This window comes from Centrocercus urophasianus, unplaced genomic scaffold (assembly GCF_019232065.1).
Source record: "Centrocercus urophasianus isolate 14NV4802_14NV808 unplaced genomic scaffold, USGS_Curo_1.0 seq_10, whole genome shotgun sequence".
Lineage (NCBI taxonomy): Eukaryota > Metazoa > Chordata > Aves > Galliformes > Phasianidae > Centrocercus > Centrocercus urophasianus.
The window spans coordinates 35878786-35903397 of NW_024884142.1; the positions used below are offsets into that span (position 1 = coordinate 35878786).

At 38.1% G+C, this 24612-nt stretch overlaps 1 protein-coding gene across 1 annotated transcript in view; it reads right to left on the minus strand.

The window, feature by feature from the left end:
• LOC122158528 (prolyl endopeptidase) overlaps positions 1-24612 on the minus strand; it is a 94657-nt gene that overhangs the window by 23500 nt on the left and 46545 nt on the right. The window contains exons 8-10 of the mRNA XM_042815266.1: positions 22250-22441; positions 13435-13632; positions 11788-11891 (exon numbers count right to left, since the gene is read on the minus strand). Of these exons, the coding sequence (XP_042671200.1) occupies positions 11788-11891; positions 13435-13632; positions 22250-22441 (494 nt within the window). The remainder of the gene's footprint in view (positions 1-11787; positions 11892-13434; positions 13633-22249; positions 22442-24612) is intronic.

Sequence of the window (24612 nt, forward strand, 5' to 3'; positions counted from 1 at the left end):
TTAGGTTGCCAAGAAGCTTGGTCAATGACTTCTGATAGCTGAATAATTTCAGAGTTATCTGTTTAGAGATGTTGCTGGCAACTCAAAACCAGAGGCACCATAAATCACTACACACCAAGAAAAGTTTCACATGTAGTTAGCACAGCAAAACCCTTGACTTCTACACTTTGGCTTGAAAAGAAACATATCATCTATTGTGGACAATGAATGTTACAGAATTCTGAAGAACTTCCTGAAAAACAACAGGACACTTAGAAGCACTTCGAAGCACTTTTGCATGAGGTTTCTCATTCAAATTATATTTATAAAATTTAAATTTTTGGGACTTAAACTTTAATTTAGAAGATTAAAACAAACAAAAGGCTGCAGAAGGGAAAAACAAACAAACAAACAAAACAAGACACCATCTGAAAAGCAGTCAAGAAAAAAATTGGAAGTCCTAGAAAATACCTAAGAGTGCCAGTTCAGAAGAAAATAATTTTAAGGATCAGATCAAACTGATTTCAATGACTGAAAAGTGGTGACCACATTCTTGTAGGAGAGACAGCACTTCAGGCTCATTTGTTGTTTTCAGATTTGCAGTTCTCTGTGATGTTTTTTGTTTTGTTTGTTTTTTTTATATTGCTTTAACAACGGGAGGGAAGGGGGGGGAAGGAGGGAGGGAATGACAACTAAAGTAGTACAATGAAAGCCTACAAAAAATTTCACTTTATGATGTAATTTCCAGACAGACATCATAACAAGGCTTGAAGGTACTTCATAATAGGAACACCAAGAGGTGTGCTAATGCATCTCTATAATAATATTGGAACAAGGAGGAAAAAACAAGAGGAAGAAGGAGAAACTTGTTTATTTAAACAGTAAAGCTATGGACAACTTGGACCGATCTTTTCTTTCATGGGGAATATCTGAAAAGGTGGGAAAATTCAACAAACTTTAATATCAGTCTAAGAATTCAAATACTAATAATCACAAAACAGATGAAACATCTAACTACTGCAAGTCAACTTCAGTGACTGCTTGTAGTTCAAAAATGCACCAAGAAGTGGAAGAATAACTTCAGGGATGTTCCTACCAGTAAAAGATTCCTCAGTTCCAGGGATTCTACCATTAACCTTTGAATCTTTTTTGTATCTTGTGTATTTTAAGTCATTAAAATACACTGAACACTTTGTGCTATCACTTCCAAAAGCATTTAGCCAAAAAGCAAACTGTACTTGTCAGGAAGAATTTATCCATCCATTTTACTGTGTATGTGAGAAGAGCAAGTCAGAACTAAGGAAATCTACTTCTTGATATAATTCATCTATATGGGTAAAAAAACTAGTTGCTGTGAACTATAATTACGCTTCTAGGAGGTTTCCCCTGTCCCATAAATTTTCTAAGATATGCCTCCAGGACAGAGCAGAAATAATTAATCAAAGGAAAGATGATATTCTATCAATACCTCCAGGCAGTGTTTATAAAATAAAATCAACTAATAAACGAAGCTGCAAACTAGATTACCCTTAATAAAATTGTGCCATGATGAATTTGTACTGGATCACAGATAGATGAATATCCAAAGGAAAAAAAACCTCATGTAATTAGTGACTGAATTGTGCTGGTTGGAAAGCGAGCTGCTACTTTCCCTGCTTTTTCCTGGAAAAAAGCATTCTTTCAAAATGCACCAAGATTGTGTCATTTTAATATAGCTCACAGCTGTTATATGATCATCTTGCATAATATCCATCCTTTCCTAAGCTTTACTTACTTGGTAGAGGGCTCCCAGGTTACAGACAACTTAGTTACAGTGTTTGAAGTAAGTCTTTTAGATTTTCCCAACAACTGGAATTACTATTTAACAGTAATATTCACCACTCAACTCTATCTATCTTCCACCAGGGTGATTAATGTTAATTAACAACAGAAATTAAAATTTTCTGTCACTAAGGATCAAGTAGAACTTCATCAGGCTTTTATAATATATGTAAAAAATTCAAGGGTATTTTTCACTACTTTTAAATATTGCTAATTATAATTAGGTTCCAATGCCTCTATGTAGTTAATACACAGTTACTATTATTAACCATCCAGAAACATAATTACTTGATCTGTCTTGCTTTCAAGGTGTGGTTGGGCAAGGAGCCCTGCTAACAGGCTGTCTGTACATAGCACTTAGGTGCACAGGTGAATACAGTCCACGACTAAGCTGTCAAAGTGCTCCAATAACACAAGTAAATAAAGGAGCGATAACTTCTAGTTTGTTCTCTGTAGGCTTCTGTACTAACTTAAGTGTTTCTGCATCAGTTGTACGTCAAGCTTAATATAAGCTAGTTACTAACTTGTGTGTGCTTAGAGGCCTGGGGCTCCCAAATACAAACCCCTCAGCTCTGCCAGAACCATTTCTGTTCTGAAAACACCCCAGTTCCTTGGTGGCCCACAAGGACATCGTTCAGGATGAGAAATTCACTCACTGTGAAGTGTCTAAGCGGAATATGGGGAACTGTGGGGAAGTTTCATTACTAACAGGAAACACTAAGAGTCTCCTGCAGAAAAGAGGTGGCAAGGGAGTGCTTTTTGCAAAGAGAACACAAGGCAAAGCTACACGAAAAAGTAAAATAAAATCCAGTAAGGCAAGAAATGCAGCATGATGTTCGGACAGGTACAATCGCCTGCAGGATAGGAAAGAACTGAGTAAATAATTCAGAGAAGCATACGAGAGTTACAGAACACGTCTAAATGAACTTGAGCAAAGAATTTTTAGGCAAGAAAAAACTCTTTAACTGGCACATACAAGCAGAAGTCTTTCCTACAACATGAATACAACAAATGAAACAACTCTTTCTACTGTACTCAGCATTTGTAAACCTCAGCTACAGTTACTTTGCTTAGCATGTCACATCACATCCTGGACATTTAGAGAATCCAGGGAAAAGAAGAGCAGAAGATAAAACTGCCTAGAAAAACTGAACAGATTGCAGATGTTTATATTCTAAAGAAAAGAACTGAAGAGACACATAGTGACAGTTTACTATAAGTAGAAAGAGAATTATCTGTCTTCCCTGTCTGTGAGACACAAGGGAATACATAGCAAGCATAGCAAGGGAATATAGGTGAAACCTTGTGGCAGACTCCTCTTTCCCCTGCAAAAAAGAGCTTTTTAACAATAAATGCAGTGAAACACTGGGACAAATTGCCTAGGGAAACCACGCAGACAAAAGCCAGTCAGGAATATACTACTACATACACTACGGGCAGAAGTGGCCTGTCTTAGAAGCCATAACTGTGACCTGTCTTAGAAGTCACGATGGATCCATGACCACATTGCCACTGCATGCACACACGGCAGTTTCTTCCCTTTCCCAGTTTTTCCGTCCTGTTATCACAGCAGCTCTGCCAGAGGTTTTTCTGTTCATGACTGCAACATCCCCTGCTAGGCAGTAATAGTTGGTTCCTTTCCTCTTGTAGGAAAAGAGAGAATCCAACCTCTTTAACTGCAACGTGAAAAATAACCTCAAAAGATCATTTCAACTTATACTCTATACGAACCCAGGAAGAGAAGCTTCATAAGTAAAGAAAATAAATGGAATGAAAGTGAACAAGCTTCCTTTCTGCCTTTCATAAAGCCACGATGTAATAAAATTTCACAGAATCATAGAAAAATCTTCAGGAACAGCTGGTGAGAACAGAAATACTTTCAAAAATCCACCAACTAATTGCAAGTTTGTATCAGTTACGTTTCAGAAAATGTTTTAAATATTTATGTATAATAAAAAGTGAATATATACTACAGTTGCATGAATGCCTGTAAAATATTAAGCACTCCATGTTTATAAGTAGCATGGACCTCATTAACAAGTAAGCAACTACAATTACTTCTGTTTCGCAAATCTGTTCCAATTTCAAAATCATCCAGTGGCAAAGACAGATACTTACCCATACAATTTATTAAGTGCAAGTCCTCTTCTTGATGATTTAATGACTATACAACACCACTAGCAAAATAGTAAAAAAGATAAACTTGCCATCAGATCTCTGAATAGCCTGATTATCTCAGTAGCCTAGTACTAGAATGCAATGCCTTTCCATGCCAAATCGGTGCCTTGAATTCTGATCTGCATCAGTGAGGTCTGACAGCTGTAATCATCTAATGTCCTTTTGCCAGCGAACGAAGTGAATAAAACTAATGACTACAGTCCCAGAGAGAACTGTCTTCAGTGCAGCATTAAATCACAATTTAACCCACTCCTGGGATAGGCTTTGTGAGGCAAAGTGATAAGCGAGCAGGATGGATTAAAAAAAATATTCCTATACTTGCAGATGAGCACTCTCCTTATGAACAGTGCGCTGGCATGCCAGTGAAGCTGATTGTCTCAAGAAAGAGACAGAGAAAACTGATAGTTATCACTCCTTTCTTTTAGAGGACAGTTACACATACAGTCCTTACCATGATGAAATGTTCTACTTTTATGACTGCTTGGGTCTGAACAAGACGTGAAGAGCTATAAGGAAGGTTGGGAACAGTAGTTATTTGTAGAAGCACTCTCTGCATTTGATCCTTCACCTTTATAGAATGCGACTGTTTATTCTGCACTCTATGAGACACGCACACTGTACTTATCAAAAGATATTGTTATGTCAGGATTTAATATTGTTGGAGATATTGGGAGTGGGCGCTCCCACTCGCGCGTTTAGGGTTGGTTTTTGTTGTTTTGTTTGTTTTTCTTCTGTACGTTTGATGCTAAAGTTTTATGAACTGGCACATGCGATAACAGAAACTTATTTACCAGTTTTCTGATCAAGTCTGAAGAGTCAACTCCTGAGATCAGCAAAAAGAAGAGCAACCTATATCCAAAAATAACCCTAGCACATCAGTGTGTAACCACAGACATCTCATTCTGAACATTTTTATTCCTATAAAATGGAGTTAGTACTCCTCAGTACCTTTGAGTAATAACACCAAGTTGCTTATACAAAAGGGAAAATAAGAGCTGTGAGAGTATTTCCACTGAGAATCATCAGAACTCTTACTTATTTTTTAAGAGAGTTAATTAAAACAGTGATGTCCATGGCTAATTACTGGATGTAAGAACTACCACAGGAGTGAATATGAAAGCTAAAAAAAAAAAAAAAAAAAGAATGGAAAGATCTTCAGCAATTTGTTTAGAAGAGGATGAATAATAAGCATTTTACTACAACAGAACTCTCATTTTAATTCTTCTACATCAGTAAAGAATCTACCTACTGAGATTCGTGAGGATTTAAACAGATGTTCATTTAAGATGTTTGAGTAAATAACACTTTTAATATATATTTTTTTTTATGGTAAAATGCACTCAGTCATTTACTGTAGGAATCTGTTTTTATTCACTGCTAACAATGCAATAACTTAAGACATGGAAGGTTGTAAAATAATCATTTAAACTCCTTTACAGTTGTATAAAGCTCCTGCATACCAAAACAGATTCTCTATACTAGGTTCAATAACTAAACTCTGTTTTAATCCATGTGATTCTATGTTGTGTTTTAGGAAATTCTGAGAAAGAAATGGAGCATGTAATGCAGCTTGGGATCAAGCATGCTAACTAATATTCATTACAAAAACAACCATTACAAGTTCAATCAAAGATTCGACTGAGTAAGGCATAAGAATATTTCATAACACATCTTAGTTATGCTATGATAATTTAATATGAATCACAGAATGGCCTGGATTGAAAAGGACGACAGTGATCGTCAAGTTTCAACCCCCCTTCTGTGCAGGGTCACCAACCACCAGACCAGGCTGCCCAGAGTCACATGCAGCTTGGTCTTAAATGCCTCCAGGGATGGGGCATCCACAACCTCCTTGGGCAACCTGTTCCAGTGCATCACCAGTCTCTGGGTGAAGAACTTCCTCTTAATATCTAACCTAAACCTCCGCTGTCTCAGTGTAAAACCATTCCTCCTTGTCCTATCAAAACCCACCCTTACAAACAGCCATTCCCCCCCCTGTTTATATGCTCCCTTCAAGTACTGGAAGGCCACAATGAGGTCTCCACAGAGCCTTCTCTTCTCCAAGCTAAACAAGCCCAGTTCCCTCAACCTTTCCTCATGGGAGAGGTGCTCTAGCCCTTATCATCTTAGCAGCCCTCCTCTGGACCTGTTCGAAGAACTCCACGTCCTTCCTGTGCTGGGGGCCCCAGGCCTGGACGCAGTACTCCAGCTGGGGCCTCACAAGAGCTGAGTAGAGGAGGACAATCACCTCCCTCTCCCTGCTGGACGAACCTTTTTTTAATGCAGCCCAGAACACAGTTGGCCTTCCGGGCTGCAAGCACACAATGCTGGCTCAAGAAGGTTCTGCAAACTAGCATTTTAAGAAGTTCTTCAATTCCCTGCACATTTAGCAGAAAAATAAACAAAATCTGATATTAGAAAGCTTGGGAATAGCGAATCACAAAGCCTGTATGATGATCCAAAAAAAAAAAGAAAAGACTGGTATTTTAATATCATCCATCCACACTGTGTGGTCTGGTATTGTATTAATTCTTCCTAACAGCAGTTCTGTACTCCTCCACACTAAACAACATTTCTATTGTTCTGCATTCTGCTGAACACAAACTCCCAACATCTAAACTGTACAGCAATCCTCTGTAGTATGTAAGAAGGGGAGGGAGCAACTTTGGACATTTAGGTCTTAAAACAGGAAAACTGCATTGCTTTCTTTGCCAATCCAGTTCGAATTCAATTGCTACATCCCTCCTGCTTGGAATATGAAGATCTGATTCCTCCTCTATTCAACTGCAGACTTAGGAAATATCACTGTCTGACAGAATTACTGGTATGAATTATCTGAGTGCATTGGATGCTGCTGCTTAAAGTATACTGGGCACAGAGTAAAATTCTACTCTGTTTAGGCAGGCTTCAAAAATTCAAGACCATTTAAGGTCAGTATGGGAAATTCTTCACTTGTTGCTCTTCTAGACATAACGTCCTTCACAAGCACAAATTTTCACCTTAAAATGGAATGCAATATGGCTGCAATAAGTCATTTTTCAATATACTATCTTCTGGCTTTAAAGAGTTACACAGCCTTAAAACCAAAAGACCATGTTTTGAGTTGCTTCCTCACTGACCTGTAAGCAGAAAAGTTAATGGCAGATTAAAGTGGTGCCCATAGCAATCACATGCAGAGGGTGTAACAAGTTAAATTCACACAGGCACACTGCCAATGCTGCCACAGTTGTCACTGTGATTTTGCTGATGCCATCCAGAGCAAGACTGTTGACTAAGTGCCAAAACCACAGCCATTACCAAAGCACCAGAAAAGCTCTAAGCTGAAGATTTCAGTCTCATCTGGGGAGTTCTGATGAAAAGTGAAACAGTCCAGAGTTTATTTTCCACTTGGAAGGGGGTAGATGGTCTGCTACACTGTGGCAAGCACTAAAACCCATGCACTTCCTTCCTAACATCCCCTTCTCCCCCACAGTATTTCTTAGTCTTCTTCCCCACTGCAATATGAAACCACAAGGAAATAAAAATGAATAAAACTGAAACAAGCAATAATAAACAACTTGTTTCCCCAAGTATTAATTCTATTCTCTCATCCGGTGAGATAAAGATGGGAGTCAAATTCCATATGCTGTTAAAAACAAGGAAGTCCAGCTCCTCAAAAATTAAGTTCTGAAATGGGAAGAATTATTTTTTTGTGCACAAATTCAGTGTAAAATGAATGCACTTTTCCCCTCTGATATAAGAAACACAGCTGACCCAGCTACTGAACCAAAATTCAGTAGCTCTCCAAAACCCAGTGACCTCTCTGTACCTATTAGATGAGAATTAGTCGTCGTCTTATTGCTTCTATCTCCTATCCACACTGAAAAAAAGTGATAACATCAGCTCTTGTATTGCTAAGCAGGTTGAGCTTACTACATCTTTCATAGGACACTGCTTTCTTCTGCTGCCCTTTTTACTCTACATTTTAATGAGAGCATTTAATGCTCGTGAACGGACTCTTAACAGCAACAGCAAAATCCAGGAATAGCGTGGGCAGGTGCTGTGCACAAATCTCTCCCACAGCTCTGTCAATCAATCTCCAGCCTGACTCATCTTCTGTGTTTTATTTTCCTGAAACAGAGATTAATAACTGTGGCAAACTGTACAGTGCTAAGTTCCACTAGGAATTAGAATGTTTGGAGGCTAATTTTCCCTCATCAATGAATCGTAACTTGAAATCAGTGCTGCAAAGGAGTGCAGATGGGGCTGAAAGGCAGAACAACAGAACATCTTATGAAAATCACTTCACTTGTAAAAACAATTTCTGCAAGAGAGAATCACAGCCTCAAGAAAACAGATACGCTTTTAAAGACTTGTCCTTCTTCACAACAGCCTCTGAACAGCAACTGTTTCCAAAACAAATTAAGTTGTGCTATGAATTTCACAGTTCTTTTGCAAGAGCTAATTCAAACTTCATCTGTCAATAGCAGCATATGTGTTTGGTTCACATCAAACTATGAGGGCTGCTCTGAAAGTAATGCCTCCTATTTTGCTATGTTGGCTTATGATATCAGAGGCACATGTTGGTGGTATAGCAGTAGAGCACAAATCTTCCTGCCAATGCAGTGTGACAGATGGCAGCAGAGGGGTGGTCTGACAAAATGGTATTTGACATGGAAATGTAGGTGAAGCAAAGATGTGTAACAAATTTGCTCCGTGCATAAAACACTGCACCAATTGTCATTCATCAATGCTTGCTGAGAGTTTGTGGAGACCAAACAGTGGACATCAGCACATTGAGGTGACAGGTGGTGCATTTCAGCAGTGGTGACAGTGTGACATCTCTATTGGTGAAGATTTTAGTAAGTGCAGCACACAGGATCTTGTTCATCACTAGCAAAAATGCATAGCTAACGGTGATGACTAAGTCAGAAAAATAGTGTTTTGTAGTTGAAAATGTACTCTTACCAAATAATATTATTTTGCTCTTTGTATCTATCATAGCTTCTATGTAAATAAATAGGAGGCATCACTTTTGGAGCTACCTATGTACATTAAGGATAGTCCTGAAAGGTATTCAAAAAACGGCAAAAGGAGCTAAGCAATATTTGACTGCATATCAGCCTAGAAGTAGGTGAGTTCTGAGCCAGGACAGACAACTTTTACCTATGATTAAGTGTCACAGTGAGGTGTTAATATGGAGAGGCATATAAGCACTTAGTTTGTAAAGATAAAATACAAACCTTTTATATTTAAAGCAGCAGTTGAATTATCTATGCAATAAACATGAAGGCTCTTGGCAAAAGCAAAGTTCCTGAAAAATTCACTCATGGCTTTTGGCTACTTCCCAAAGTCTGTCATTTGATGGATCAAAGCATTCAGTGATGCAAAGAAATATCAGGAAGCATTTGGTAGGAAGAAGTTACTAACACTATATAGTATAACATTTAACAAATGTAGCCAGGATAAAATATTAGTAAGACATTCCACCTGTGAATGTGGTAAGACACTGGAACAGGTTGTCCAGAGAGGTTGTGGATTTCCCCTGCCTGGAAGCATTCAAGGCCAGGATGGATGGGGCTGTGAGCAACCTGGTCTAGAGGGAGGTGTCCCTGCCTGTAGCAGGGAGGTTGGAATTAGATGATCTTAAAGGTCTCTTCCAACACAAACCATTCTATGGTTCTTGAAAATTTATATACAGAAAGCAAACTTTGTTACTGGTCTATACTTGTAAGTGCAAGGAGTCTGTGAAAGAAGCTTTACAGGTGATCCAGGAGAGCAAAAAGCAGGCACTGTGACATTTTCCAGCTGCCATAATTCGGATTTCACACTCATGACACCTTACAATTTCAGTTCAAGTCTTCTTAATACAGTTATATTCAAAGACTGCTAAGAAAACAACAGGTCATTAAAGTTTCATATATGTTATACAGACAAATCTAGGAAGAGATGTTTCTTCAGGTATACAAGAATAAAAAAAATAATCTTTGCAGGGGACCTGCTTTTCCCTAAGGTCATACACTGGAACAGAGCCAACTACATTTTTCTTTACTACGTTAGTAATTCTGATGGAAATTAAAGTTATGTCATGAACTTCATAATGCTGCTGGTGCTTCTATAATCAATAGCCTTTGCCTAACTTCAGATTTTTCTTGCATTCTTAATTTTCAGTTTCTTCCACAGTTCCCTGAACCAGTGCCTGATTTTTGAAATGGATATGCAAGGTTGACAGCCATTTATAAATTCCTTTGATGAGCCACCATTTATCTTTCTCTCATCCAAATCCGATTTAGCACAAATATTAAAGGTCCATGTGGGATTCCACCAATGGGGATGAGGACTGGGTTTGTGCAAAAGCATGCAGCATGTCAGGCCAGGTTACTACAAAGGTGACCAAATAGTCGCAGTCACAGCTGCAACAAGCAGCTGCCTTCACAGCTCATTTGAGAGTTCCTCCTGAATCTGAACAATGTAATTCACAGTGAATCATCAATTCCAATGACTGCAGAAATAATTTCAAAGGTGTTACCACAATGGACTAATTTGCTGACAAAAGGCAAAGCTGAATGAGTGGTTATCCAAGAGTGTTCTTTGAACACTTTATGATCCTATTGTAACTGCACAGGTCACATTTACCTAGAGCTAGCTCTGAGTAGGAGTAAGGAGAAAATCAGAACAATAATACTGACTTCCACTCCGCCAGAGATTCACAGAGTAGAGGTTTGCACAGGGAATAGCAAAGCATGCTTCCTTTTTGAAATGATGTGCATTACTACTCTAACCTTACCCTAATTTAGCATGTAATTGATTTAAATATAAAATGAGATTTTGTTTTTCCAGTCATAAAATATGATTTACTAGAAAAATGCATTATTTCTTATTTATGGCAAGCCCTTCAAAACTCTTCATTAGATGGGTATTTGTATTCCATTACTATCCTTAAGTTTCATGTCAGCATTATATTTGTACCAAGTTCTTCCCTAAAAAAAATGCTCTCCTCTTTTTCAGCTCACTATGCCCCAAAGTAATTCTGTGCAAGTCTCTGAAATGAAGTTGACTGAAACAGACTCTGTGAGAACACTTATACCAAACTGTCATCTGCAGAACTCTTATTTCTGTCTGCAGATGCGTGGACAAATAGATGATTTGCTTACAGCAGCAACATGAGCATACCGAACTGTCTCTCTGCTTTTACAGAGTCTGTCCTGTATATGTACTGGGGCAAAATAAAATAAGAGATTAAGAAAGATAGCATCTCCTTTCCAAGACTCCATTGAAAAGTGTTACACTTCACTATAGTATCTCCGAGGTAATTTCCTATTTTTCCACACTAAGTTTATTTAAGTTCCACTTCTAGGCATTGGTTCCTGCTATACTTTTGGCTATAGAAACAGAGATCTTCTATTCTGCTCTTATTCTACAATTGCAAAATCCTATGTATAAAGTAACTAAACCACTTTCCAAATTTTCTTCTATAAATTGCAGGGATTAAATCTGCTATGCATTAGGATGTAACGACATTCCTAATTACTTCAATGAATTTGTACAAGTCATTCCTAGATACTGTTTTCTTAAAGTCCAAACCAGGGCCCAATACCTTATCGGCGTTTACCAAAGCTGTGTTTAGTGGCAAGATCACTTGTTACTTAAAATGTGTATTTCACATAATATTTTTAACCACAGTATTTATTACGAGCTCGCAGCAGGTATCTATAAAAAACCCTGTAGGGCTCTGAAGCTAAAGAAATCACTTCACCTTCAGCCAAGCACAATTTCGTTAAACATTCATCTAAGTGTTTACAAGCAGATGGAAGGAATTGCATTTATTACCTGAATTGTCTGGTAAACCGAAGGATCAAATCCTTTCACAGTCACCTCCCGAAAAACTCTTGGCTCCAGTTCCTCTTTAGTCAGATCACAGTGATATATAATACCTACAACAGAGTGCAACTTTGTCAGCTTCAAGTAAGGGGCATTGTTAAAAGGATGATAGGCACTGTGATGGAGTTATGAATGATAATTCAGCAGGGTGGGAAAAAAAGCTCCTGATAACTCCTTCAGTTAACACTTCTTAAAAAATACGATACATTTAATCTAAGAGGGGTGCAAAGGTTTTCTGTAAAGACAATAATTCTTGCTGCCCAAAGTTAGTATCGAAAGTGGATTAAACAAACTGGAAAAAAAGAAAATATTTGTTTTCATGAAGTAACATAGCATTTATTGAGACTGACAAAATTGGAAGAAGTATAAAGTTCACTTTAAAACATCTCCCCCAGAGCTACCAGACCAAGAATAACTATACTAAGAATTTTATTCGAGCCATTTTTCTCCTTACATTAAAATATTTTGACATTACAATTCAAACAGAACCCTGGATAAGAGAAAGAGCTAGGCATCAACTTGAGATTGTGACAGAGTAGCAGAGAGTAGCTATGCAACTGAACAGAACTTGGTCTCCTACCATTTATTTTACATCCTGATCCTGAAGATTTGAAGGCAGCCTCACTTGCTTGAGACACAACTGTGTTTTTTCCAAGTGATTTTGCATGAGAAAAATCTCTGACTTTGCGCAATATAAAACTTCTATTTAAACATGTATTAAAGTAAAAAACACTAAAAGTTTAAGGCAGTAAGCTTTCCACAGAAATTTTCTCTGCAATAAAATTAACCAGAGTGGACAATACTTGATTGAAATACTGCTGTATTGTGTGTCTTTTAGGTAATTGCTTTTGGTTTCCTGAAATTATTACAGAAGTTATGGCTATAAAAATTATACTGAAAAATGAAATAAGGAGGACACATCTGACACAAGTTAATTGCCTCATTAAATCATTTTTATAGACTGTGGAAAATCAAAGATAAAGATTGGCGACAGAATACAAATGAAAACCAATACTTAAAAACTGATAAAACTTATTTTCATAATGATGAATTAATGGGAGGAATAAAAGGAGGAATACTCTAACCTTCGGGGAAATATTTTATTTAACTGTACTTGCCATATAGTGACTAGCCGGCCTAATGCAGGTGAAAATATAAAGAAGCATTACAGCAGCATTGAAGTAATGTGAAAGCACAAAGGAAACCATGCAAGGTGGTCACAGGCAGAGCAGCTGTTCTACATATATACAGCTGCTCAGAGCAGGTAGAATAAGTGTATATTAGGAAACCATGTGATGAAAGAAGCAGTCATAGATGGCATTTTGGTAATGGTTTGGCACTTAATATCCCAAACCATAGTCATCTCTGGTACAAGCCAGCCCTTTGTACTTTCCAAACACAGACGTCTCAAACATGCTCATTACTTAAGTAACATGGACTTCCCAACTGGTAGATTCTGCAGCATGCAGCCCCTTTCCCCAGGGAAGGGAACACAGTTAACACATTGTAGATGTATTTAGTAGCTACTGAACAAGAGAATTCAAGTCCCCAGGAAAAAGCACAATATGTAGTGGAAAAAAAAACCCCACATCTTACCTGGAGATAAAAATGAAGTAAATTGATAGAATATTTCACTATCCTTCTTCTGTCCACTATATCCCACAATACTCCCAACCTCTAATGGGAAAGTCTTGAGATGTGTACCAGTAGCTAGATCATGAAGTTGCAGGATATTCTTCACATCATGCAGATAGCATAAAACGAGGAAGTTGGACCTCACACAAGCAACCCATTCTGAAGAGCATGGAAAAGAAAAAAACAAACATAATATATAAATTGAATGAAGTTCTTTCGCATACCTAAATACATACACCATACTCTTAAAGTTTTGTAAGTCACTTGACTTCTGAAACAAAAAAGTGAACCCAAACATACAAGATTACATTCTTTGAACATGCACTGACCACGTTTCTTTAAGCTAATTTATGCAGACACAGGTAGAATGAATCGTTTAACTGAGATTATTCCTCATTTTGGGCACTTATAGATGAACATTATTCTGAAATACCAGAGATTTCAAAAAAATTCCACTGAGACCTTGTTTTAACTTTCATGCATTTCCCACAAGTATTACTGGCAAAAAAAAAAAATCATCATTATTTGGACTTAAGCTAAACTAATAATAACAAAGAGATGTATTATTCTGAGTTGCACGGTATGTACAGAACCCAGGTAGCATTCATCCTGTTTTTATTGTCTCATTATTCAGGAGACTATTCTTCTAAGCAAGTTCTATTCAGCATAAGAAAAGAGCTGTTGTGAACACTGTGAATACTCAAACAGGCATACAGGAATTATGGACATGATTAATTAGCTTTCTTTGTAGCATTGGTGAGGTTGTGGTTCTTGTCCTCTTCCAACCACGCATATGCCACTTTTCCCCTGATAAGTCAGACTGGAAATGAAAATCATGGAGAGGGTGCCAACGTTACACAATGCCTTATCTTATCTACTGGAGCAAAATCAAAAAGATGGACTCAAGTGAGCAAGAAAAATCAGGTTGGAATGAGTGGGGCATGCTGCCAGTGTCAAAGCAGCAAGTAGGGAATTTAAAATGCCAGCACAGGAGCAAAAGACAAAACAGAAGCAAGAAAACATTGGCATAATTTCCATCTTATTCTATATTATATCATTCACATTTTAACAGCTCATTCTCTTTCCTCAAAGCCCTGTAAATAAAAATGACTTGAATTCATAGAGTTGTACTGAACACTCTCTTATAAAAACATAATTGAGCATTTAGGAGCCAGAACAGAAGTTCAGAGACATATCATGTGCCCCTTCTACTAAGGGTAACAAGCTCCTTCTGAACTCACTAATTTGCACAGCTTAGCTTCTTTAACAGCTTCTGCTTTCGTATGGAGTTTAGGTCTGTCATGATCCCCAAGAGATTGAACCTAGCAAGACTATAGCCTATCCTTCTTTCAGCTTGATCAGAAAGAACCATATAAATTTGTTATATAAACAAGACATTAAAGCTTTACTACTCCATCCTCTTCCCAAACATCACCCCCGAAATCACTTCTTATTTTTCTTTTTGTCCTTTTCCTCCAGACTTTTCAACTCCCTCACACACTTCTAGCCTAAATCTGGGAATTTTTGAACAGACATCCCAGAATACGACATAAACCAAAAGTTCAGCCACAAAGCCATGGTCTGGTATAACAGCATACAATATAACACTGTTTATAAATTTAATGGTCATCTAATTTTACTTCCGGAGTTTAAGCAAGACTGGAGAACAAAACATGCTTCATGACTTCATTATACATAAATACATACTTTGAAACACAGAATCATTCCTGGTCGCATACAAGGAAAATATGCAGTCATTTGAAGCACTTATTACATTGTCAACATTTACATCTATAACCAGATCTCTGATAAAAAAAATCTGAATTAAATCCCTCTAGTAACATCCTGCTGTAACAATGAGCTCCTGTGAACTCCGTCTTCTCATTAATATCTGTAACAAATACGCGTTTGTTTAGTCTTGAAATTCCCTGGCAAAGTTTCACAAAATGGACTGAGATACTCTCAGGTCAACTTCAAACATATTATACACGTAGCTCTGCTTCACAGAATCACAGAATGGCCACGGTTGGAAGGGACCTCAAGGATCATGAATCTCCAACCCCCCTGCCACATGCAGGGCCACCAATCTCCATGTTTAATGCTAAACCAGGCTGCCCAGGGCCCCATCCAACCTGGCCTTGAACACCTCCAAGGACGGGGCATCCACAGCCTCTCTGGGCAGCCTGTTCCAGCACCTCACCACTCTCTGGGTAAAGGATTTCCCCGATGTCCGACCTAAATCTCCCCTCCCTCAACTTAAAACCATTTCCCCTCGTCCTACACATATCAACCCTTTCAAAGAGTTGATTCCCCTCCCCTCTGTAGGCTCCCTTTAGGTATTGAAAGGCTGCAATGAGGTCACCCCACAGCCTTCTTTTCTCCAGGCTGAACCTTGCTTCAGCAAGGGTACTCTTCAGGAATTCTTTATTTTAAAAATTAAATTGTGATCAACCTTAATTTCTCACTAATCATTTAGCAAAGCACTGCAATTTAGTGGATGCTTCCATTAAAAGTCAAACTACATTAGATATCCCTCTTTTCTATTGAAAAAAGAAAAGAAAAAAAAAGAGAGACTAATTTGCCCAGGAGGCATAAGGCTTCTGACTTCCTGCTACTAAAGAACTTGCCTAGGAAGCAGGACTTTTAACCTTATCATCAACTGGTTCATTTACAAATAAGATACTTTCAGCAAGCTGAAGGTATTAGATGAGAAGACAATGGGAAATTTTAAAATTGTCTATGAGATTTCAGCAGCATATCCTCGTAATAATTGTTTTGGTGCTTCGATAACTGCCTCCAAAACTTACAGCAATGGAACCTACATAAATATGTGCAAATCAAAACAGAACAAAATAATTGAAGCAAGCTTGAAAGAGCAGAAGAAAAGAAAGACTAAGACCCAACATTTATATATACAGCAAGCAAACAATGCTAAATTATTAAAAAGAGCTATTTTTGACTGCAAGCTCAGCCAGTTACTCCCCTGCTCACCACTGAGAACTGCAGGTACTGTTGAGTTTATTGTGACAGCAGTCAGGCTCTGGTTTTGTACATGCTTTGCAGAATGCACTCTACGTGCCTCTGCACTTGAAGGTTTTAAGACCGTGTGTACAAGCATCACACGTCTAAAAGTTCGGGCTGACACCACTGCTGCACTTTTACAGAAAACAGGCAGCGATAAACAACTGTAGGATGTAGATCACTGTATAATCAACGGATATCAAGAGGTTACAATCACAATATAATCAAGAGAGTCAGGCAAAGTGGACAATGATAACAAAAGAGAATAAAATGGGAGGCTCACCCTTTGGCTGAGCTCACCACAAAACACCAAGAGAGGTGATCTCCAGAAGAGATCCTTCCTCACTGGCAGCCAGCTCTTAAATAGGTCTAGGAGGGGTGCAGCCAGGCTCCATCCCTTCCGGCAGCACAGGTGAATTGCCTTCACCTGTGCTCCTCTGGCTGACTCATGGCGCGCCTCAGGTGACCAATCAGAGGTTCAGGCCGTGACTCAGCAGTTCCCATACAATCACCTAACTATTTTGACTGCCCTGTTCAGTTTCGCTACAGATTCACATACTGAACAATAAACTAGTAGGAGGTTGCCTTTTCCAACCTGATCCTTTGGCTTAGGCATCAGAGATGGATGGAAACACTGGTCAGTGCTAAAAGCAGGCAGGAAGGAGCATCCTTGGTGCTTTCCATTTCTCTCTGAAAATGAAAATATCCATCTTGATGACTACGTAGTCATAAAAAGAAACTGACAAGTTATTTTCTATACAATATGCTCATACATCCACTCAACAAATAAGAATGTGTTAATGGGCTGTGAAAACTTTAGCTAGGAAATGGATTTGGGGCATTTTTGGATTCTTTGGTCATCTAAATGATCATCATCAACACGATGGCAATCAATGTTCAGTGTCTCAGCAGATTAACATATATGCATGCTGGTATCAAGCAAAAGGACCCATAACTATCACTAAAAGATAGCTGAAGATAGACTTGAAATGAAAGCACTAGCAACTTGCAGAATAAACCATGAATCATTTTAAAACATGTGAGGGCAACTAAGTCCTCACAGCATCTGTCTTTCCTCTGAGACACCATCAGTGACAGACTGCCATGATTAAGTTAAGGGCAAAGCTCCAGCCAACTTCAGCACAACAAGGATTTTATATTCCACATTCTCCCAGTATGAAACACATAAATGAGAGAGCAGGGGGGTAGACAAAGCTCTTCTGAAGCTGCAAACATCTGGAACAGTGCTTTCTGAAATAATCAGTAGGCTTTAGTCATCTGTGATTGATACAGCTTCTCCATGGTAAACTGAGTTAAACAGATACACCAAAGCCCTACCCTGGGAAGCAGAATAAGACTTAAATCAGGGACATGCCTCTAGACCACATCCTCTACATCCCTGATCGAGGGATGCATCCAGCTTGGCCAGATCTTAGCTCTTAGTTGCTAAGAAACATGGCAGCTAAGCCACACCGCATCTCACAGTAGGAACTTATCAGTCTGGTCCTTTGCACTGCAGCCAAGTTCTTCCTCTCTGTCATGATGGTGTGCCAGTCAGCCCCCCAGAGTACCTCCTTGGGGTAACAGACAGAACAGCTGCTCCTCAGAGCATCCATGCAAGCCTTCATTTGCTTTACTTTGAACAGAAAACTCTCCAGTGTGGAGGAGGGGTATTTTGAAAGACAACACACAGTAAAGGAATGCACAATTTTTCTGCCAGCTGAGATAAACGTGAAGGACTGTTCACACCCATACAGATTCCCTGCCATTCAGGATTAATAATTTTGTGATCTCAGTTCAGACTTTCTCTCCTGGTTTCACTACGCAACCAAAAGATAACCATCTCCAAAAACACTTGATAATTCTGGATGTTTGTTCATTATCACTGCAGATTCTTAAGGATTTCTGATTTAGAAGGTTAGAGATATTAGAGAAATTACTGCCTTTCTCTAGCACAAGCTAGCGGATGGAAGGCAAGCATTTTACATGCTCTGAATTTAGGTGTGCAGATGTTTGCATTGCTAGCTTTGCCCCTGCTTATTAAATGGTTGAGATTTGAGGCATGGAGATTGGAACTAGATGACCTTTAAGTTCTGTCATTCAAGGATATGGTTCTATTGTTTAAAATCACTTACCTAATCTATGACGTTCAGGAATACTTCTTACTTCTTAGCCCTCCTTACTCAGGTGATCTATTTTTCTTCTCACAGTCCCAACTACATGGCAGGATGCAACTGCCACTTTTAAGTTGCCCTGCTCCACCCGCAGGTACTGAGCACTTTTAGGGCAATGAGATAGTTTAATAACTTTTTGAGATCTATAACAACACAAACCACCATCCAAGTGTTTCTAGTGACCACAGTGGTCACAGTTACACAGCTGCTTTTGAATGAAATCAGCACACCCCTTTGCAGCTATGCAGTCATTTAAACCACAAGTTCAATGTTAGACATGAATCTCCCCTAAGGTTAAATTTCAGATTCCCTGAAAATCAAGAGTAACACTTTATAAACAAGCACAAAAGTGGGAGGGAAATGAGCTTCACTGCACACAAAGATGTCCTCAGGTTCTTCATTCCATTTCATCTGAAATTTCATTTTCAAATAGCCATTATTTATTTCTTCCCCCCAACTCAGAGAAAAGAGATCCAAATTAATTTCAAGTCACCATGACATCCCTGTTGTAAAACGAGGTGTGTGATCAGCTTCAATGTGGGACAATAACTGCTTTTTCCCTGTATTTCCCAAATTAGCTTATTTCTAAACAGTTCTGAAAACTAAAAAATGTCAAAGTCAATTAAAACAAAGTATATCTGGTAAAATTGGCATCCATATTGTCTTGTAGGCAAGAGTATTTGTTTCTTGGTTAAATCATATTAGCATGTTCCTTAAGAATGCATTATGACACTTTGTGGAATTTCTCTTTTTACCACCAATGGACAGTGGCAGAATTTTATTGTTATTAATACTTAATTTATTAATCATAAATAAGATCTATATGCATGTGGCAAAGGTTTTCTGAAACAGAATTCAAGTAACACACAGAAATAAAAGCAGATTGTGTCAGAGTTTTGATTCGAGTACTTACACATCCAGTAAAATTACAAGGAAACATTTGTGGCCAGGAGGACTACTGCCTATAGTATTTATAAGGAAATTCTAACACAGCTGATTGTATTTGAGTAAGCAGTCTCGCTCACATATCTTGAAGTGGACAAGTAGCAACACTCATTTACACTTTGAATCACTGCTGTCCTAGCTTTTGCTGAAGGCATTTCATTACATCGTCATCTCTAGATCACACAAAATCAAATTCCCTAGACTGCAAGGCTTACACGAGGCAATGAATTATTAACTGCCTTCTGCTATAATTATGTATTTCCAAACCAAATCTTGGAATGATTAAAACAAAATGACAATGACTGGTTTGCCTGCTATCTTCAAGTGCGTTAATTTATTCAGGGCTACAACCTCCTAAAAATGGAAAAACTCCCTTCAGTGGGTGCTGAGCATGTAACGCTAACTTGCAACTGTCTACCACAGAAAAGCAACTGAGCAATTCAAGTTTATTTTACTGTAGTGCTAACTCTAAGATACATTTATAAATGACCTTCTTGTGGGGATGCTTTCATTTGCTCATTTAACGCAATACCATCATGCACCACCCCAAAAAGCTGGCAAAAAAAAAGCATATGACTGCCTTTTCTTGCTCCACATTCAAATCCAGCAGAAGCCTGATAATACACAATAGAGTCTTGAAAATGACTGTGATAGTTTCATATGACAGATTATGTTTGCCTTCAAGCGTGTAAGAGCTGAATGCCCACTGTGTTTATAGTCTGAAGGCCAATGCCCCCAGCAAACCCATTTATCTGGGCTTTTGATTCTCTAACTGCAGCATTTGTTATGTTTATATAGTCAAGACTGTCGCACATCATCCATTAGAGGAATGCTGCATGCATTACACTGTTTTTTAATACACGTACAAACATGAACTCAGTATGACTTTCCTTTAGAATGAAAACAAAATGGAACTGAGCTATGTGACATGGTGCAGTGAAGAACAGATGTGGCTTTATGTTTGCTAGGAAGGAATATCTATCTAGTGCCTACACAGACATTGCACAATGCCTCTAGGCTGCTCAGATCACAGTGCAGGTAAACCCACGTCTGTTAAATGTATTTTATGCCAATCACATGCCTCTATCCCATTCTATTTCAACACTTGTTTTCTGTAAGTCAATTCTTCAGCTTGATCCCTTTCTATAAAATACTGCTCCTCGTAATCTACATATGGCTTCATGGACGGTCAGCAAATTTGCTTGCAATCAAAAATCAAACTTGGAAGCAGTTTTTTAACTTGCGTGCAACATTTATTCACTGTCTAGAACTGGAAATGTACTTCATTTAAAATCTAGACTGTTCATGATTCAAAGAGTTCATACTCTTGAGAAAAAGTTTTGTGTCTCGCTAAGCCCTGCTCACTACTTCCGTGTTTACCCAAAATCTTGCAAAACTCAGACTCCAGTTGTTTGGCAACATCACTGCAGTCCTGGACATGCTCTGTAGATGCCTCATTTTTCCTCACACTGTTACATTGGATGGATGGGACAAAGACTGCCCAGAGAGCTTCTGGTCAACTGAAGAATATATCAAATAATATGCCATAAACACTTCATTATTCTCCATTTATGCCATATAGAGGGTGTAGCCTGTCTAGGCTACAGCAGAAATCAGGCAAGATACAGTGCAGAAAGTGAGGTTTCTTATAGGTCTTGGAAGGTGAGATCTTAATCAGAATAGCAGCCAATTAGATTTGTCTTAGTAAGAGACAGAAGTATATACGGTAGCATACACGTATGTCCATCACATATACAGAGAATTTTACTCATTCTAAGAAACAGTTCCTCACTGGAAAAGTAGCAGACAGCAAATTAGTAAATTTGCATAGAGAAAGATTAAAAAAAAGTAGTTGAATCTTTTTGTATAGCTGTAATTATGGTAGTTGGATAAATCATGTCGTCTAATCTGCACAGTCTGCAGATTAGACTACATGAATGTACACAAAGCATATGTCAAAAAAATAGCTCAAGAGAAGTTTTTCTTCATTATCTGAAACTAATTTAAGCACAGTGTTTTAGTATCATTTTCCCCAAAATGGGATAAAAAACCTTCCCAGTGCTGAACCTTAATTCAGAAAATTTATCACAATATACCTTGAAAAAAACAAACATTTATGTTTTTAAGTCACTTTTATACTCCAAGAATTCCATGCACTTTGACTGTGTTGAGGTTTTTTCCTACTGCTGTCCTATCCCTGACCAAGTCTGCTCATAGTGTGCTATACTACTACTATGCTTGTTCTTTTCCTTCTTTCTGCTTACAAAGCCCCACTTGCTGTAATTTCCAACTGTCTAATAAGCAATTACTACATTAACACAAAGCAGGAAAATGTCTTCCCCTTATTTCCTACAAGAACAGAATTAAAACAAGGACAGATTAAGTGACTCCTTTATGGCCACACAGGATGACAGAGAGGGGGAGGGAGAGAGGAGGAAGGGGGAAGGGAGAATGGAATCTGAACCTCTCAAGTATTAGGCAAAACTTAACTGCAAGCAAACACATGAAATCCTAAACAAAATTTAAACACAGTAAAACAGTAAGGTCTGTACAAGATCATCCAACTTTCTAATGACAGTATTAGTTTAAAAAAACAGAGTAGAAATGTAGTAGAAATTTACATGACAAATTCTTACCTAAAACATCTTTTTCATGCTCAGGGATGAGAACTTTCCATTTGGATTCCTCTGGGTCACTGAAGTCAATGTTGATTAATCGGTAATTTGGAGAATGACGGTTTGTCTTGAAAGTGAATACTGTTCCTTCGTTGGTGACATACTCATACTCAGCCTCAAAGTTATCTATCAGCTTCACCCACTGAAGAATTCCTGCAAGATCAAACATACAAAGTGAATTCCTCAACTTCTGAAATAAAGCTTCCTTACACCCAAGAGCAAGAGCTTCCTCACAATTACTACAATTACTGTAGGTTCTTTCTCCGGTAACAAAAGCAATCAAAAGGGGTAATGCTATTGGAGGGGCTTAATATGTATGAATGATTAACCAGCTTAATAGGCTGCAGGGGAAAAATCCCAGATCATGGACACGTCGAGGAATTTCTAACTAAATTCATGAAGAATACTGCCAGAACTAACAGAGCATCACATAACTGTAGGAGTTGGAAGGCACCTCTAAAGATCCTCTAGTTCTACCTGATAAAGTAGGCTCCCTAGGTTACACAAGAAAGCATCCAGACAGGTTCTTCGGTGTCTCCAGAGGAGAAGACTTCATAACCTCTCTGGGCAGCCTGTTCCAACACTCAGTCACTCTCAAAGTAAAGTTTTTCCTCCTGTTCATATGGAATTTCTTGTGTTGCAGTTTGTCCCCACTGCCTCTTCTTCTGTCTCTAGATACCACTGTAAAGAGGTGGGCCCCATCTACTTGATACTATTCTTTTAAATATTTAGAAGTGAAAAACATTTGAAAAAATGCTCCCTCAGTCTTCTCTTCTCCTGGCTGAACAGCCCCATGTCTCTCAGCTTTTTCTCATGAGGGAGATGCTTCAGGCCCATCACCATCTTTGTGGCCCTCCACTGGACTCTCTCTAGAAGCTCCCTGTCTGTTCTGGAACCTGTCCAGATCTCACTGAATGGCAGTACAGCCTTCTGGTGTCTTCTACAGCAAAGTTGCTGAGTGTTAGTGTTCAGCTATAGAAGTCCTTTCTTTTCTTTCTGCAAAAGATTTGATCTCTTCTTAAAATGTGAAGTTTTCCATATACCTTGAAAGCAAAGTTTACCACAGAAAAGAAATGATGCTATTTGAATGAGTACAATACATTTTAATATAAAGCATTTCCCTGTCAACTCAGAGACAACATTCCTGGATGTTATTCTACAGAAGCTTGTCACCACCACCAGAAGGACTACACATGGTTAGCTGAATTATGTTTATCAAGAATGATATTGTACTTTCCCTATCAACCTTCTAGAATACCACATCCAACAATAGAAGTACAGCACTCTTGACCATGAACTGCCTCAATTTATTAACTCCCTACCACAGTCTTAATATTGAATAATCTGGAGTTGGGACAGAAATAATATGCTATTTTCTCACATCTTACTTTTTTTTGTAACAGATTAAGAGGCCAGTGAAAAGAAAGAGAAGAATACATTAGATGAGATCAATATGCTTGTTACATCTGCAACTCAACCTATCAACCAAGCATACTATTATAGGCATGCAATAAATAAGAGTCCTTACTGATGAGAGAAATTGAAACTTTTCTGTTTGTAAGCTACAATTGTCCATTTTCTATTTCATCCTCAGAACTAAAGGTTGTTTCTACATAAAGACAAGGACCCAAACTGTGCATAAGCATGTTCATGTAAGTCCATAACACAATATTCCCTTCCATAAATCAGCACAACAATATTAATCGTTGGTTAGGATAATAGAGTTAGGTCATAGCTGAGCTATAATTGTAAGTCCAAAAAAAGATAACTGAGGAAGCAGTGACATGGCATTTTAAACTCATTAAATACATTAAGAGTACTCAGGTCTAATATATTCATAAAGCTCATATCACTCACTTAATTGCCAATATAGTTTAAGGAAAACTGCCCTGTCTCTTCACACAAAGTGAGAGATTAGTCAATTAAACTTTACTTTTTATACTACTGTAATATAAACTTTGTAGATAATCTTGTCAACTTAGTATTTGAGAGAACATATTGCATGCGAAATCTTTGCTTTTCACTGGGGCCCAAACTTTCATTTTTCTCAAGAGATTTCATGCTGAACAAAAACCTTGCTAAGTGCTTCCTGAAGTTCTATGGAAAAAAAGCTTGCTTTAAAGTCCACTAAAAGCAGAAAATCTATCCTACATTTAACTCTAATATATACCAGTGAAACTGTTGTAAGATATCAATTCACACACATAACAGTTTCACAAGATAAAAATTTGATTGCAGTATAACACTATAAAAATACTGGCATGTTTGTATTTTAGTATGTAACAGAATGAAATCATCCTCCTAAGGAAGAACAAGACTTCATA